The sequence below is a fragment of the Pelobates fuscus genome, chromosome 6 (genome assembly GCF_036172605.1).
Source record: "Pelobates fuscus isolate aPelFus1 chromosome 6, aPelFus1.pri, whole genome shotgun sequence".
Lineage (NCBI taxonomy): Eukaryota > Metazoa > Chordata > Amphibia > Anura > Pelobatidae > Pelobates > Pelobates fuscus.
Genome location: NC_086322.1, coordinates 50134415 through 50151293, shown reverse-complemented (window position 1 = coordinate 50151293; position 16879 = coordinate 50134415). Strand labels below are relative to the sequence as shown.

Sequence of the window (16879 nt, the reverse complement as noted above, 5' to 3'; positions counted from 1 at the left end):
ATTCTTTGTGTGCTTAGCCCGGCCAATCTAAGGTCCGGTACTGCACCTTTTCTGTGTTTATGTTAGCGTGTTTTGGTTCCCAGAATTGTGACAGTACTGGTCTCCGGTGTGCCGCTCTGCCTCTTTAACAGAGATCATCGGGGACGATAATCTCAGCCAAGAAAATGCTTTCCCCATTACCATGCTCTCTGAGACCATCTGATTGAAATATAATTTCTGTGAAAGATACTCTATAACAGCCATTTGATGCAAAGTAATTAATTTCAGGATTAAAACAGGGTAGGACAGGGGACATGGCGCCCAGACCACTTCAGCGAGACAGAACACGCCTGGATGCCTATAGACTCCCTTAATATTTTTTTTTTTTTTTTGAGGGGGTGGGGAGAGGGGGTTACACAAGCTCATACAGCTGTGATGGTGAGATGTCCACAGGGATACATTTGGTTTAGTGTATTCTGTATGGAGCCTCTGATTATTAGAAATCCACATTCACCATGTTTTCCTGGACACATATCACTCCCTGGAGGAGCAGGATGGTAAATAAGAGTCTCCCTGACATAGTTTGTAGAAGTCAGAGGTAAGCAGCAGGAGGGAGTTTGATTGACCGGGTTTCCTATTGCATGTTTCACTGGCACAGTCACATCCTAATACAATGTGCTATGTCATGGCCTCTTCCCACAGCTAAGATGGCGGCTGGCGCCCTCACTGCCTGGTCTATGCCAACAGCCAAAGCCACTTCCGCCTCTTCCCTAAACCAACATGGCCGCCAGCGCCTCCAGTGGGCGTCCCGGCCTCTGACGTCACGTCCAGTCGCAGTCAGTAGGCTGCACGCAGTCAGGAGATGGAGGAGGTCCTGTGCTCTCTGGCAACGGGACATGGAGCAACCGCCAGCCATCGCTGACACCCACTGCAGGCACCGGTACTAACCTGTCAGCACTCCTCCTCCTCCCACCAGGACAACATGGCTGCCCTTCTCAGGAGAGGCTGCGTGCTTAGACCCTCATGGGCCACCAGGGCCCTTCCAGCCTGGGGCCACGGGGAGGGCATGAAGGGTAAGGAGCTGCTTGGCAATGTCTGTCTGTCTATAGTGTGCTGGGTACTGGGGTCACACAATCACAGGGCTGGTATAGGAAGACCAGAGTCAGGACAAAGGGCATTGCCCATCAGATGTCACAGGAGGAGAGGGAGATTGGCCTCAGGCCTAGGACAGCCATTCATTGTCTGCCAGCCAAAACAGCCCTCAGCCCAGACTGTGCCACGGGATACCACACTCACATTCACAGTCTGCCAGCCAAAACAGCCCTCCTGCTGAGACTGTGCCAGGGGATACCACACTCACACTCAGTCTGCCAGCCAAAACAGCCCTCTGCTGAGACTGTGACAGGGAATACCACACTGTGTGCCAGCCAAAACAGCCCTCTGCCCAGACTGTGCCAGGGGATACCAGGCTCACAGTCTGCCAGCCAAAACAGCCCTCTGCAGAGACCATGCCATGGGATACCAGGCTCTCATTCAGTGTGCCAGCCAAAACAATACTCTGCTCCGACTGTGCCAGGGGATACCAGGCTCACATTCACAGTGTGCCGGCCAAAACAATACTCTGCTCCGACTGTGCCAGGGGATACCACATTCACAGTCTGCCAGCCAAAACAATCCTCTGCTGAGACTGCCAGGGGATACCACACTCACATTCACAGTCTGCCAGACAAAACAGCTCTCTGCTGAGACTGTGCCAGGGGCTACCACACTCAGTCTGCCAGCCAAAACTATCCTCTGCTAAGACTGTGCCAGGGGATACCAGGCTCACATTCATATTTGCCAGCCAAAACAGCACTGTGGTAGACCCATAGTGCCAGTGCCCACATGGTGCTTTAACTCTCATGAGACTGTGCCAGGGGATACCACACTCACAGGAGTGGCAAATGAAGACACATAGTGCTAGTGCCCATCTGGTGCTTTACCTCTGCTGAGACTGTGTTGGGGGAAACACTCACAGGACTGGCAAAAAAAGGCCCATACTGCCAGTGCCCATCTGTTGCTTTACCTCTGCTGATCCCGTGGGCAGGGGAAATGGGGATCTGGTCTAGGAATTCCTTATACTGTAATTACTTTTTGTCTTAAATCCTTATTATATCCTATAGATTGTACGTTCATGGGCTATTTAACTAAGTACTTTGTATAAATGAGCTTCAGTGGCTAGATCCCTCTTTACCTTTTGGTATTTTATACGTTCTCCCCTAATTGTACAGCGCTGTTGAATATGTTGGCACTTTATAAATGTCTGTAATAAATAAACGTGGCTTACAGAGCTGGCATTTGGGTACCCTGAGTTGGTACGCCACCCAACATTGACTGTGTCGGGTTATAGGATTAACAGGCCACAGTATCACACTTCAGTGACCCTGCAGTTTTGAATGGCAAACTCCCCTTTATAGGGTTAAACATTCTTATCACCTTTGTGGAGATGTATCAGTTTATCTGCACATTGGTTCCATTAATCTGGCCTAGGGGTTCTGTATGAGCTAGGTTCAAACAAGGGGAGAAGTTGATGGAGGTTACTAGTATGTGTGAGTGCAACAGTTGGATGTGGAAAGTATAATGGGACAATTCTGGAGCAAAAAGCATCCAGCTCAATGTTACTGCCTTTTGATACATATTTCCCAGTATGTCATCAGCCACAATATTGTAACATAATAGCATGTTCAGATTGAGGTAGTGTCATGGCACTTCCAAACCATCTTGTGAATTTATTACCACTTATTTCCTGTGTTTCTTGCTTATTTGCTGTGTAATCTTGTATTAAATACTTGTCTTTTTAAGGAATGAGTAGTTGAAATTAACTTTGTATTGAGTTCATTTGGCTAGAATCTGGATGTGAAAAGAAGTGGCCTGCAGATTCCCTTTACTAACTGTAACTTTGTGTGGAAGAGTCACACTTAAAAGGACACTCCAGTGCCAGGAACAATCCTTTTTCCTGGCACTGCAGGTACCCTCTCCCTCCCACCACCCATCCCATGTTGCTGTAGGGGTGAAAACCCCTTCAGTGACTTATTTGAGACCCCCGCCGATGTCCCTCGGCGGTGGTTTTGAGTCCGCCCATGCTCCTCCCCTTCAGACGACATCCGGCAGGGAAGCCCGATCGCGCATGCGCGGCAGCCTGCGGGGGAGACCTAATGCGCATGTGCGGCAATGCCGCACGTGCGCATTAGACCTCTCCATAGGAAAGCATTGAAAATGTTTTCCTATGGGGAATTGAGCGACGCTGGAGGTCCTCACACACCGTGAGGACGTCCAGCGACGCTCTAGCACAGAAAACATGTGCTAGAAACCAGGAAGTGCCCTCTAGTGGCTGTCTAGTAGTCAGCCACTAGAGGAGTTAAACCTGCAAGGTAATTATTGCAGTTTATGAAAACTGCAATATTTACAGCTGCAGGGTTAAGGGTAGTGGGAGTTGGCACCCAGACCACTCCAATGGGCAGAAGTGGTCTGGGTGCCTGGAGTGTCCCTTTAACAGTGTAATGTGAAGTGCCATCTGAATTTCTAAACTTTTCACAAGAGTACTAGTGAAAAGCATACATTTGTCTGTTATCTTGAAGACTTTGGCTAAGCACCATAACGACAGCTAATTGTAGCTGTGATCGGGGAGTCAATTGTTGGATGCTTTCATGCAGTGAAGTCTGAGGTTTTCTTGTTGGAGATGGGTAGCTGCTATAGCAGGCATCCTAAACCTGTTACTAGCTTTGCATTCAGAAAACTGTGTGAGAAAGGTATGTAAGTAACTATCTACACAACATTGGAATTTAACCCCTTAAGGACACATGACATGTGACATGTCATGATTCCCTTTTATTCCAGAAGTTTGGTCTTTAAGGGGTTAAAGGGATTCTATAGTGCCAGGAAAATAAAGCAGTTTTCCTGGCACTATATAATCCTACAGGGCCCCCCTCCCTCAGCGCTTAAGGGGTTAAAACCTCTTTAGTGACTTATCTGATCCCAGGTTATGCTCCGCCCACGCACATGCTTACCTTTCCAGTGTCTAGACTCCATTGGCGCTGCTCTAATCTTGTCGTCCTCCGACGTCATTGAGGAGTAATGGCTTAATCCTTATATTATTAGACCATCATTGGGAGGCTAGTGCTCATGCTAGCTACGCTAGGGGTTGCATTTGATTGACAACCATGTTTGACTCAACAAAGAAGTGACTCAAGTGGCAATTGAGAAAAGTGGTCTGGATGCCTTCAGTGGTCCTTTAAACAAAGACAGCGCTCAGGACTTCTAGGCACTATAACAATTTAACAATTTCATTGAGATTAAGTTGTTATAGTGCCCTGAATGTTCCTTTGAACATGTGATGCCATTGAAGTATGATCTGAAAGTAGTACATTTCGACAAAATTATTACTACTTTGACATATGTCAGTAACTATAACTGTTCTAACTCACACCAAAAATGACAGTTCTAACTTGTTTTTTAGACCATCAACCATAGCATCAATATGTATCATCCCTCTGTCACAAGCACGACCCACTTCTTACCATTATCAATGGGCTGGCAATAATTATTAATTTGTGTAAATGATCGCAACTACCTGCTTTTTTATTAAGGGGTAGATCCTAACTTCCTTTCTCCCCTTTCCCTTGTCAGCACAACTCCAGGGTTTTTCATTGCTTGTGATCAGACATGTAGATCACGATCCTTTCGTTGGCTAGCGCTATACCTCTAATTTTGGACGCGCCCAGCCTCCGTAGCGGCTGACTACCGCTGATGACATCACACTTTTGGTTGATCCAATGATGACTCTTGGCGGGTTATTTAAACTCACCCTCTCTGGAGAGTCGGTTCCCCCTGATGAGCCTGTCTCTGGCGAAACGCGCGTCGGGGCTCGACGTTTGGTCCTGTGTAACTCACCTTGTGTTGAGTTTTGCGCTACCCTGCATATAGACATTGCATTTATCTTTGCTCTACTCAGGATCCTTGGACCTCTCCTCTCTTAATCTCGTGATATTAGATTATTAGTTCGGAGAATTTATTTAGCACGTTAGTAAGCTGATTATCCTTACTGCTAGGTGCCCAAGAAGGCACAGATTAGGGCTATAGCTCGGAGACTTTATTTTAGCACGTTAGTGGGCTTATTATCCTGACTGCTAGGTGCCCACGAAGGCACAGATTAGTGTATTTGCTAGCGAGAGATGTACATATTTTGTCTCTTTTATTAGGTGCCCACGAAGGCACAGTTTAGGACAACCGCTAGCTAGTGTACAGAGTTGCTATTATAGCCAGACGCTCACGAAGGCATACACTAGCCACAAACCCTTTTTCTCTGTGCCCTAACATTAGCGGCCCTCTCATCACCGGCTATACCCCCCCTGTATACCTATTGGGACCCTGCTGTATTTAATGTTTACGCAGTGGTATTTCCTAGGGGGTCGATAGCCTGGCATCCAATGTTATTACAGTCAGGTGCCCATGTAGGCACTTGCTAGCTTACAATCTCATTATCCTATGACCTACTATTAGCTGCTCACTCATTATTGGCTTGACCCTCCGGTATACCTATTGGGACTCTGCTGCACTTGATTGTTACGCAGGGACATCGCCCAGGGGGTTATTAGCCCTTACAGCTAGTGACAACTTACTAGCAATTGTATAGCTTCGTCGCTATTCTAGCCAAGTGCCCACCAAGGCACATACTAGCCACTAACTCTAATTTCATTATGGGTATTGTTTAGACCGATATCATGCCCATCTCCTGTTAGCAACGTGCTGTTTGTTGAGCTACATCCTCCGATATACCCATTGGGACCCTGTTGTATACACACATTTCTTTCAACACAGGGTTATTCCCTAGGGGGATATTAGCTTTTGTATATATTTTTCTTTTATGCTGGGCAATTTTCTCTTTTTCAGTAGTTACCACCTGGATTTGCAGGGTCATATACAGTACACTGTAGCCTATTTGTTCTTACTTTTACCATTGTTATTCTGTTACATGGCATCAGTATCCGTATACTAAGTTCACCCTGGGCAACTGGTACAAGGCTATCATACAGCCATCCCTGCAGGGACATACTCACTTAACTACTGTTTAGACTTTTTGCCCCATTTGTGTCCTATTTGTTTGTTCACCGCCTCTTCGTCTGTGTACACCCAGTAAGTACAGTTACAGTCACCTTTTCTGCCCCAATTATCCATTATTGAGGCAGTAGTGAACAGTAACTCCGTCAGTCTTTTTGTGTGTGTTTTTATTTCAATTGATTAAAGTAATTTTCTTTGATACCTTTCATTATTGAGGGACAGTCCCCTCCCTTTTCCTTTTTGCTCGCATTCTCTACTTAGGGTTATCCCCTGTACTGTCCCTTTAATTTACATTGATTACTATAGGGCTTATCTTGCATAATAGTACATTTCGACTCCACATCTTTAGATTGTAAGCTTCTTTGGGCAGGGCTCTCATTACCTTATTTTCCCGAATGTCAAACATGTTTTGTTAGAATGTAATGTTTGTCTTGCTTACCTATTGTACAGCGCTGCAGAATATGTTGGCACTATATCAATTGCAACACCTAAAGTAATTACATTTATCATATCGCTGTCACTGAATAGCTTCAAAGTAGCTCTGATTTGTCAATTCTATTGATTATGATGTGCGGCAGCCAATGACAGATTCCCAGCTGTTGCAGAACTACTTTCTTGGTACTTTGCCAAGCATAATGGGAGATGAGGTACAACAAAATCTGGGGATGTATCATTTGCCACCCCTAGTGTACAGAAAAGTGTGTATTCTCAGGGCCCTTGTGGTTTTTTTTTTTTCAGGGGTACCGGTAAATGCTCTTTTATTTTTTGTGTGTGTAATTTGTTTGTACAAATCAGGTGAGCTAGAAATCTTTGTCAGTTTAACCCCTTAAGGACCAAACTTCTGGAATAAAAGGGAATCATGACATGTCACACATGTCATGTGTCCTTAAGGGGTTAAAGGGACACTATAGTCATCAAAACAACTTTAGCTTAATGAAGCCATTTTGGTGTATATATCATGCACCTGCCGTCTCAATTCTCTGCAGTTTAGGAGTTAAATCACTTTGTTTATGCACCATGGCCACACCTCCCTGCATGTGACTTGCACAGCCTTCCTAAACACTTCCTGTAAAGTCATCTAATGTTTATACTTCCTTTCTAGCAAATTATGTTTAATTTAAAAATTCGTATCCACTGGACTGTTAATAGCTTGCTAGACCCTGCAAGAGCCTTGTGTGTGTGTGATTAAAGTTAAATTTTAGGGAGCAGAAGATACAAACTTTCAAAGTAAGTTACATCTGCTTGAAAGTGAAACCATATTTTTTTTTTTTTCCTCTATCCTGTCTGTGTGAGTCAGAGCCGGGGAGACTTGGCTATGGCTGCATGGACAAAAACAAGTACATTTCCTAGGCATGATCCATACACCAAAACTGCTTCATTAAAGGACCACTATAGTGCAAGTAAAACAAACTCGTTTACCTGGCACTATAGTGCCCTCACCCTCAGGGTCACACTCCCGCCGGGAGGAAGGGGTTAATCCCTTACCTTTTTTCCAGTGCCGGGCTCCCTCGGCGCTGGGACTCTCCTCCCTCTTCTGACGTCCCTGGCTGAATAAAAATGTGCGGCAAGAGCCACGCGCGCGTTCAGCCTGTCCATAGGAAAGCATTCTCAATGCTTTTCTATGGACACTGGCATCTTCTCACTATGATTTTCATAGTGAGAAGAGCGGAAGCACCTCTAGTGGCTGTCAATGAGACAGCCACCAGAGGCTGGATTAACCCATCGGTAAACAAAGTAGTTTTTCTGTAACTGCTATGTTTACAGCAAAAAGGGTTAAACCTAGCTGGACCTGGCACCCAGACCAGTTCATTAAGCTGAAGTGATCTGGGTGCCTATAGTGGTCCTTTAATAATGGAACTAATGTTATAGCAGGCAGTGTTGCTCCAAATTGTAGCTGCGATTTCTGATCTCTTTGCTATACCTCTGATCTGCTAATTTAGGCCAAACTCTGAATGGTATGTGGTGCTTTGTAGATCACTGCAATATGTAATTCATGGTGGTATTCTGTCCTTTACCCTTCTATAAAGAGCCAGTCATTTGTTAATGAAAGGCTATTGCCTGTAATTTGTGGTGTGTAATGAGTGCTTACTTGGTCTTCTTCCTGCTTGTAAAGAAGTAATTACTGATTTTTGTCTTGCTGTTTTATAATTAGCCCAGTTTCACAGTATTAAGAGGATTTTGTTTCACTCTTAAACGGGACAGATTTTCTGGATGTTGGCAGATCAGTGTCGTCCTTGCCCTGTAGTCGAAGAAATACATGTATAAATGGTTGCTGAGCCTGCCTTTCACTCTGTTTTCCTAAGCCTGTGTCTGAGTGACCTTGAGTTGATGATTACAGCTCCTTGTGGCCTGTGTGAGGTTTTGCACTCGTGCTGGAAATACAAATCTTTATTTCCTTTTTCATTGTCTTAAACTACTTGTTTTAAGAGACTCAAAATATTTGGATAAAAGTTACATTGTGAGCAATGGCTATATAAACCACAGATTTAATTAAATGTAATGCTTTGACCTTCGTGCTCAAGTTCTGCCTTTATAAAAGAGGCATATACTGTCCTGGATTCATAGCTATGGACTTTCCATGGTAGTGATTGTACTTTTTAAAATGTACTTTCGAAGGAAGCAGACCTGCTTTAACCTTTGACTATAAAAGTGTTTCCGAGATACTAAGTGTTTATTTCTGAACTGTTGGCCAGGTTATTCAAGGCCATCATGGCATAGCCTGGCACTCTAGATATTGTTCGATGCACCAGGTTACACAGTGCCAGCTGGCTAATTATGATGGGAAAAGGCTCTAACTAATGTAGTACTAGGAGTTAGCCTTTGCTTTCTTATTAGCGGTAGTGCCTAGGTAGACATCGCTATCTTATCTACTTACCCATAAACATGCCATATTGTTTTACTCACTCGAATAGCAAGAACAATAATCAGTGGAAAGAGGCAATTTACAAAATGGTCACTAAATTCAATTTACCAGTTTAGGGTAAATGATGTGTCAGGACTTAGCAATAGCGCAATTTTATTTTTATGTTGCAAAGTGACAATCCTGGAACTTAATGGCATATGTAATCCCCATACTATATATGCTCAGCCTTGCCTCAGCATGATAGTACTGATTTCGCTTTCCCTTAGTACTCGGGGATGCCCAGTTCCCTTTGCATGCAAAGGGCATTCGTAAAAAAACAGTGCCCCTGCACCATCTCTCAAACAGTTTTTATTACAATTTGTCACTCAGGTGGGTCACGGTAGAGTCCACACTGTTTCTGGATTTCTTGAGCTGGAAGCCAGATGTAGGTTTGTTCCGAGAGTACTCAGCTGGTGCACTCGGCTAATGAAGGCCTACATTGGCATCCCACCTTTCTTGCTCACAAAGACCAAAAGCAGTCTCCAGGCTAGTATAATAATTTGCCAATTTTTCCATGGTATTCCTTCATAATTTTTTTTTTTTTTCTCCTGTCAGTTCGGTTACATATGGATATATTATTTGAATGAAATGTCACACTTATTATTTATTATTCATTGAAACACAACCAAAAAAAAAAAGTTTGAGTGTTTCAGGGTATCTCTGGTCAAGCCCTTGAGGTGTAAAACGAGACCAGGCGATCCTCAGAGGTCTTTAAGTCTGGCTGGGAAGCACAATAATCGCTCCGGGCCCCTGTACACCTCTCCAGGGTTTCTTATGCAACATTATCTTTTAAGCGCACATGGGATTTTTAAGTTTACTTTATTTAACTCGGAACTGTGAGCAGTTTCCTCAAACTACTTATATTGGAGGTTTCCAGTGTTCCAAGCAGCAGACTTTGACTTTTGTCAATCAGACATGGTGTCTTGAATAGTTCGCATAAGGAACTTTGCCCAATATCTTTGACAAGAGGTGTGGGCTGTTACTGTTCTACAGCATAATTGTTGTTGTTATAAAGTTCACTTAAATCAATGTTATGTTAATAGAAGGCAGACTTGTGAGCATTTAACAAAGCTGCATTGTGTCCCAACTGGGCTTCCTTTGATTTACTTAGAACAGGCGATTTTGTTTGGGGATAATGCTTTAAATGTATGGTTCTTCTAAAAATAAATGGTTTATTTGATCCTTTACAAGATTCCAGAAAAACCTCACTGAAGGAGCAATGAAAAGATACATAGTCTTCCTGTTGAGTCCAAGCTTGTTGTGTTGTCTCAATTGCAGCATTTTGCTTTACGTACAAAAGCAAAATTTTCAAGTGCAGCCATCACCCTCGAATTTAATGGAAGAGTTCTTGCTAGTTTTTGAGCTGTGAATATGTAGCTGTTATATCCATGGCATTAGCTAGTCATGTTAATCACTGTAAGAAAACTCTTAGTGTGCTTATCCTGTCTTTGTTTTTTTATATTAATATGTATTTCTTGCACATAAAATAGTATTACTATTTGTTGTAGTTACAAACACAGTTTAGTAACTCAGATTGCGTTTTATTATATGCCTTGGTTTGTCTCTCTCTCTCTCTCTCTCTCTCTCTCTCTCTCTCTCTCTCTCTCTCTCTCTCTCTCTCTCTCTCTCTCTCTCTCTCTCTTCTCCCCCTCCCCCCCCCCCATTTTAAAATGCGTATTCGGCAATATCCCCAGGTAGTGGCAGTGACATCGCTGGGGGTCTGATGCCCAGTAGAGGCCGATAAAGGTGAGCATTTACTTACCTGATCATGTCCCTTACGGGCACCGCCATCTCCCTTTATTTGGTCCTCTTCAGCAGGAGCTGACCTCACTGCTGTACTCTTATATATCAAAACAGTAAATAGCACCCTATAAATAGTAAGGGTATCTAGTTATAAGTAATATACAAACAAAAATTACAAACAAAATATAGTGTAGTGAATTGTAATAAATTAACTGCACTCACAGAGAACAGAACAGGCTTATGGGGTATCGGTTTTCAGATCACTCATGTGGATGTTTACCACAGTGACCCCTCTTCTGTCTTCCAACCAGAACATCTCAAAGGAAGAACAAGAACAATGCAGAAATATCTAGTGCAGTAAGTTTGTCTGTAAAATCACTGAACCAAGAAATAGAACTGCTCACCGCAAAGGAAAACTACGGGGTCAGGAACACCTGACCCTATAGTATTAAAACCACCATTTAGGTGGCTTGCCTCCCCTTAAATGGTAATAAAACCTTCCTTATTTACCGCGCCGCGATGATCCGCCGGTGCTGGGCCCGCCACCGATCCGCTTTCTTGCTGACCTCATCAGAATTTCTGATTTTCGCCAATCCAAGTATTGGACGGGGGAGGAGGCAAACGCCGACTTGGCCAATCAGCACCTCCTCATAGAGATGCAGGGAATTAGTGCTACTCTATGAGAGAAATTCTGCGTCTTCATGCAGAGTGTGGAGACGTTGAATGGCAGTAATGCACACTGTGCAGCACAGCTCCAGGAAGCACATCCAGTGGCCATCTGAGTGGCCTCTTGACGTGTCCTTGGGAGTTAATGTAAACCCTGCCTTTTCTATTAAAAGGCAGTGTTTACAATTCCTGAAGGGAATGATTACTCCCCAAAACAACTACATTAAGCTTGTTACTATAGTGTCCTTCCTAAACGGTTCTTTGTAAAAGCACTTGCGTGATGATAATAAAGGGGAACATAAACCCTTCTTTAGTGCAAAAAAATTAGAATCAAAAGGTCATTGGCCGATACCTCGAGACGCGTTTTGCCATCTTGCATCTTCTTCAGTCTGATATACCAGTTTCCATAAAATGTCCTTTTTCAAGTAGCCTGATTGCATACAACCACCATGAGTCCTCTAATCACGGCTTGTGTGGGCAAGTTCCTGACCACTTCAAAACATAATTATGAAATCTATCGTGAACTGGAAGTGACACGTCTGCAGTGTAGCGTCATGCCACTTCTGATTTTCTTGCATCAAGATGTGATCTTGGTAACCTATAAACAAGAAGACATGGAACATAACGTGTTAATCAAGAACCTTCTCCATTAAGTGTAAATGTGTATTTTATTACAGAACAGTATATATCTAATACTTATAAGCATTTAAAAAGTGTAAATATTTAAATGGTTAAACAGGAATAAACTTGAACTTTCATCAGCTAGGGTAATTCATTGTTGCTATATAAACTAGTTGAATAATAAAATCATGAAATATGAGGTGCAGATATACAAGATCAGGCATAGTAAATAAAATGCTTAAACCGGGAAGTGATGTATCGGGTTCCTATGCAGACTCCCTTCCCATTGTATACATGTTATCCTAGTTACCTGATCTTAAATATTAAATGAGAACCTACATAGGCCATAAAGTACACTGCATAATGTGTACCGGTAATTTAATTCTAAAAAAAATAAGCAGATGGTTTATAAACTGATATTTAAAGTGGACAACCTACAATGGCCAATATTATAATGTACTATTTATAAACCAATATGTGCAGAGAATTAAAGGGACACTATAGTCACCTGAACAACTACAGCTTAATGTAGTTGTTCAGGTATGATCTATAGCTCCCTGCAGGCAATCTAATGTAAACACTGTATTTTCAGAGAAAATACAGTGTTTACATTGATAGGAATACCTCCAGTGGCCGTCACTCAGACGGCCACCAGAGGGACTTCCTATCATGCAGGGCCCTAAAAAGGCCCTGTACACGTCAGACGTATTAAAACACGTCTGACGTGTGCAGGAGAGAGAAGGCACTGTGTGCGCGCCTTCTCTCTCCAGCCTGTCAGCAGAGGAGGGGGGCGGGCAAAGACCGCGAGCTAAGCTGTCAGTCAGCTCAGCTCGCGGCCGCGCACACCGTGCGCCTGCGCGGTAGTGCGCTCAGGACTTCAGAGGGCAGCATGAATGCCGCCCTCTGAAGTATGTGCGCATGTGCGGCTTCACGAGGCTCCCGGTGCTGGTACCAGTTGAGTAAAGTCCTCTGCCTGGAGAGTCCCTTTAAGGTGGATGGAGGTGATAATGAAGTTTTTTTTCTATATAACTCCGCACTAATTACCCATAAAGTTTATAGGAGTAAGTGTATTTTTATTATAGCGCCCCACTTATCTCACTGGTGTTGGCTAAATATTGTGACCTTCCCAAGCCTGCCTTGGATAACGCATAAATTAGAAGTCATTCAGTTGTGTGAGCTTCTGTTATGTTTAAAAAGCAACTGTTTTGAAATGTTACTATATTAAACTGTTGTAAATCTGAATTACAATATATTGATCAGTAATACCTCCGGCAGCTGATTGTAAATGTTTTTTCACCCTGCAAATATGAATGCCTGGATTTCTTCCTTCACGGTTATTTATCCAACTGATATATTTTTGTTGCAGGTAATCTTGCTGAACGCGTGTGTCTTAGTTGCACTTCTCTGCGGTTGTCACACAACAGGTAAGAATGGGAAGTTTTACTGTCATAAATTCAACACTGAATTAGGGTAAATCTGTTTGCAGATGTTATCTTTCTTTCTAACTAAATTCAGCATATTATTTTTTACAACCTTTGTGCATCTTGGAACACTGCATGCCAGCTTTATGAACACGCACAGTTCTGCATGTAGTCCATCACACTTGCAGCATACCCTCATTATAAACCTGATCTCATTTACCTTGAATGTATTCTGGATTTCAGCAACTGAAAGATTGAAACCTGGAACCAAATGCCCAGATCCAAGAGAATTTGCTGCTGTTTGACTGCAGAGTTGTTTCAGCAGAATTTACTCTATTTGATTCAATTTGAGTTTAAGGAATTGTCCTTCAATTCAAATTGAAACTACTACATTGATAAACAATTATTAACATCATTTACATAACTACTCAAGGGAAAAGGGTTAGCTAGAATGAGTTACATTTGAACCCAATGATTACAATGCAAAAGTTTTTAGGTATTAAAAATCCATGCTATGATTGATACCGGGCTCAAAATTTCAAATAATTATTTACCAGCCAGGCTTACAATTCTCCTGCCCTTACAGACGTACAAAGCTAGCAGTTGTTTAAGGTGGTTAGTGTGTTTGTGTGAGAATGGACATTAAATGAAGCATTTCCCCTTTCTATCCTGTCAGTTTATTCATTCCTTTTTGGGAGAACTTCTCCCAATTACAGCAGGTGAGACACAGAGACCACCCATGGGTATGTTGCACATTTGACTACGATCTAGGAGAGAAGCATTAATTCAGGGCTTAATTCTCTGGACGCTTAAGGACTGGAAGCAAGTGACGAGAACCAGTGGCATCACTAGGGTTGATGTCACCTGGTGCAGGAGCTAACCCCTTGTGTGTGTGTGTGTGTGTTATCATCACAAAGATCCACACCAATATAACTCAGTGATGCGCAGAGTACATGAATGTATGGCAGAGCTCCTGTGTAGGGGTTGATGTGTGATTGTATGACAATCTCCTGGGTTGCCTGTCAATGCCCTGCAGACCATGATGTGCTGGCTTTAGGGATGCATCTGCTCCTGAAGGTAAGGTGACTCCATCATGAGCGAATTACTTGAGTAGAGTGTGTCACCCTCCCCGCCCCCAAAGGGTATCACCCAGGTGTGGTCTGCACCACGTTGGTGACGCCACTGCTGTATACTGTCTGTTACAAGCATGCCCCGTTTCCCTGTGGCTTGTGCTGCAGTTATCCAGGAAGCCAGATGTGACATCACGGAATACTGCAGTACAAGCCACGGGGAATCGTGTTTGTAACAAAATGAATACAGCCTTGTGTCTCTTTGGCTCTTAATGTTGGTAGACGTTCTGTTCCTGGAGCCTTCCGGCGGTCACATGTGCAATGCAGCCACAGATAATTAAATATTTTTGCCTAGCCTCTCACAAAGTCTGGAAATTCTAAACCCTGATTTTTTTTTTTAAAAAAGAAAAACATTTTTTAAAACAAATTTATATATATATATTATTTATTAAATCTGTATTCAAGTGATATGTTAAATAGTTAAATCCTTTGCTTACTGGCTGCTTGTGCTGTCAGTGGTTAAATACAGCAGAGCTCGGTAATTCTGGTGAATTTATTTTACAAATTTGCCTTTTACAAGGTTTGTTCTGCCTTAATTTGGATGCAGTGTTGTGTCTGACGAATTTGTAAATCCTACATTTATCATGTGATTGTTACGAAAGGTCACCCTCATGTGTGACTTTACTTTATATAAAGTAACTTAATTTTTTTCAAATATGATAATGTAGTAAGTATTTTTTCCTCCGTGCAGCTTGTATATAATCCATATTTTTCTTTGTTTAGAAACTTTGAAAGTTATTGCACTGCAACCCATTCTGTTTACATTTCCTCAAGGAGAGGGAATAATGGGTTTTCACGGACAAGCCAGTCTGATAGAACATATTTTAATAACTCACCGGCGACCTGGATCACCGTCACTCGCCCTGCTAATGTGGGACCACATTACTGTGCAGTGCGAGGCTTGCACTCCTCTCGACCCCTGTTCGATGACTCTGTGGTTGAAAAATCATTGAAGTCCTTGAAGGATAAAAATAAAATGCTGGAAGAAGGAGGTCCTGTATATAGTCCATCTGTAGAAACTGTTAAGAAGTCTATCGGACAGAAAGTAATGGATGAGGTAAAACACTACTACCATGGCTTTCGACTGCTGTGGATTGATACCAAAATAGCAGCTAGGATGATGTGGCAGATCCTCAATGGACATATCTTGTCTCGGAGAGAAAGGAGACAGGTAAGCTGATAGCATTGTAATCTATATAAATCCTACTTTCCAAGTAGTCGGAGAAACAGCGTTAAGAGAACAAAAATGTCACCTGCAGTCTTCCTAGAAAACTATTTGAAAGCTTGTGAAAATAACGTAATGGTTCAGTGTGAATAACACGCATATGTTGTACATACGAGCTTATGTGACGTCTTTAATTTGACATCACACAGTACATGTAGGGAAGGGATGTTGCTGATTTTTAGGTGAAATGAGACATTGACAGGGGAGCTCCTTGCATACCCTGAAGCATAAGTGATTATGGAGTTTGGAGTATATCAGTTGACGCCTCCTATACAGACTATCCATACATGGCTGTTTTCAAACATGTGCTGTTTGATTTTGCAAATCAAGTTTGTAATATTTCACTGTAGGTTCACTGTAAAAGAAGTCTTTATACTTTTCTCTGGTCCTAACTCCAGGGCTAAACATTTGCAGTCCAAACCTTGAAAGTTACACCCATCGCAAGCAATAGGATGCTCATGCAGGCTACATTTTTGCTTGCCTGTCGCTAGTGGTGAGTGGAGATTTTTAAGCCCTGTTTATTCTATATTTAATGTTTGATATCTATATTTTTTTTCATTGCAGTTTCTGAGGATATGCGCTGACCTCTTCCGCCTGGTACCTTTCCTGGTTTTCATTGTCGTTCCTTTTATGGAGTTCTTGCTTCCAGTTGTACTGAAATTATTCCCAAATATGCTGCCATCTACATTTGAAACCGTTTCAAAGAAGGTAAAAGCGTCTCCTGCCTCCTTGTGGTTTGTAACGGTTTGTTAAGATAGCTGCAGTGCTTGCTCCACAGTCATTCCGCTTATTGTTTGACCTTCCCAGATGCCCGGATCCCCCTGAAAGATAGCTGTTTGTATTAATAAAAGTGGGACCTCTGCCTGGCCAATACAAAGAACATATAGCGTCTCAATGGCACTCCCATCCAGTGATGGCTGTGCATGTTGTAAATATGGCTCTCCACTCTGTTGTAATGCATTTTAGTTGTGTTTCCATGTATGTATGCAAAACCCATTAGCTATTTTATTGTTTTGTTTTTTTGTTTGTTTTTGTTTTAGTCCTTTATTGCATTCTGAAGTGATGCATCCAATATTAAAATGTTAACCGTGTATAG

The 16879-nt window shown here is 42.7% G+C and overlaps 1 protein-coding gene across 2 annotated transcripts in view; it reads left to right on the top strand.

The window, feature by feature from the left end:
• Window positions 1–813: 813 nt before the first annotated feature.
• LETM1 (leucine zipper and EF-hand containing transmembrane protein 1) overlaps window positions 814–16879 on the top strand; it is a 34066-nt gene continuing 18000 nt past the window's right edge. For both annotated transcript variants that reach the window (XM_063457674.1, XM_063457673.1), the window contains exons 1-4: window positions 814–1052; window positions 13374–13431; window positions 15282–15729; window positions 16348–16491. In XM_063457674.1, coding sequence (XP_063313744.1) covers window positions 962–1052; window positions 13374–13431; window positions 15282–15729; window positions 16348–16491 — 741 coding nt within the window. In that variant the 5' untranslated portion in view covers window positions 814–961. The remainder of the gene's footprint in view (window positions 1053–13373; window positions 13432–15281; window positions 15730–16347; window positions 16492–16879) is intronic.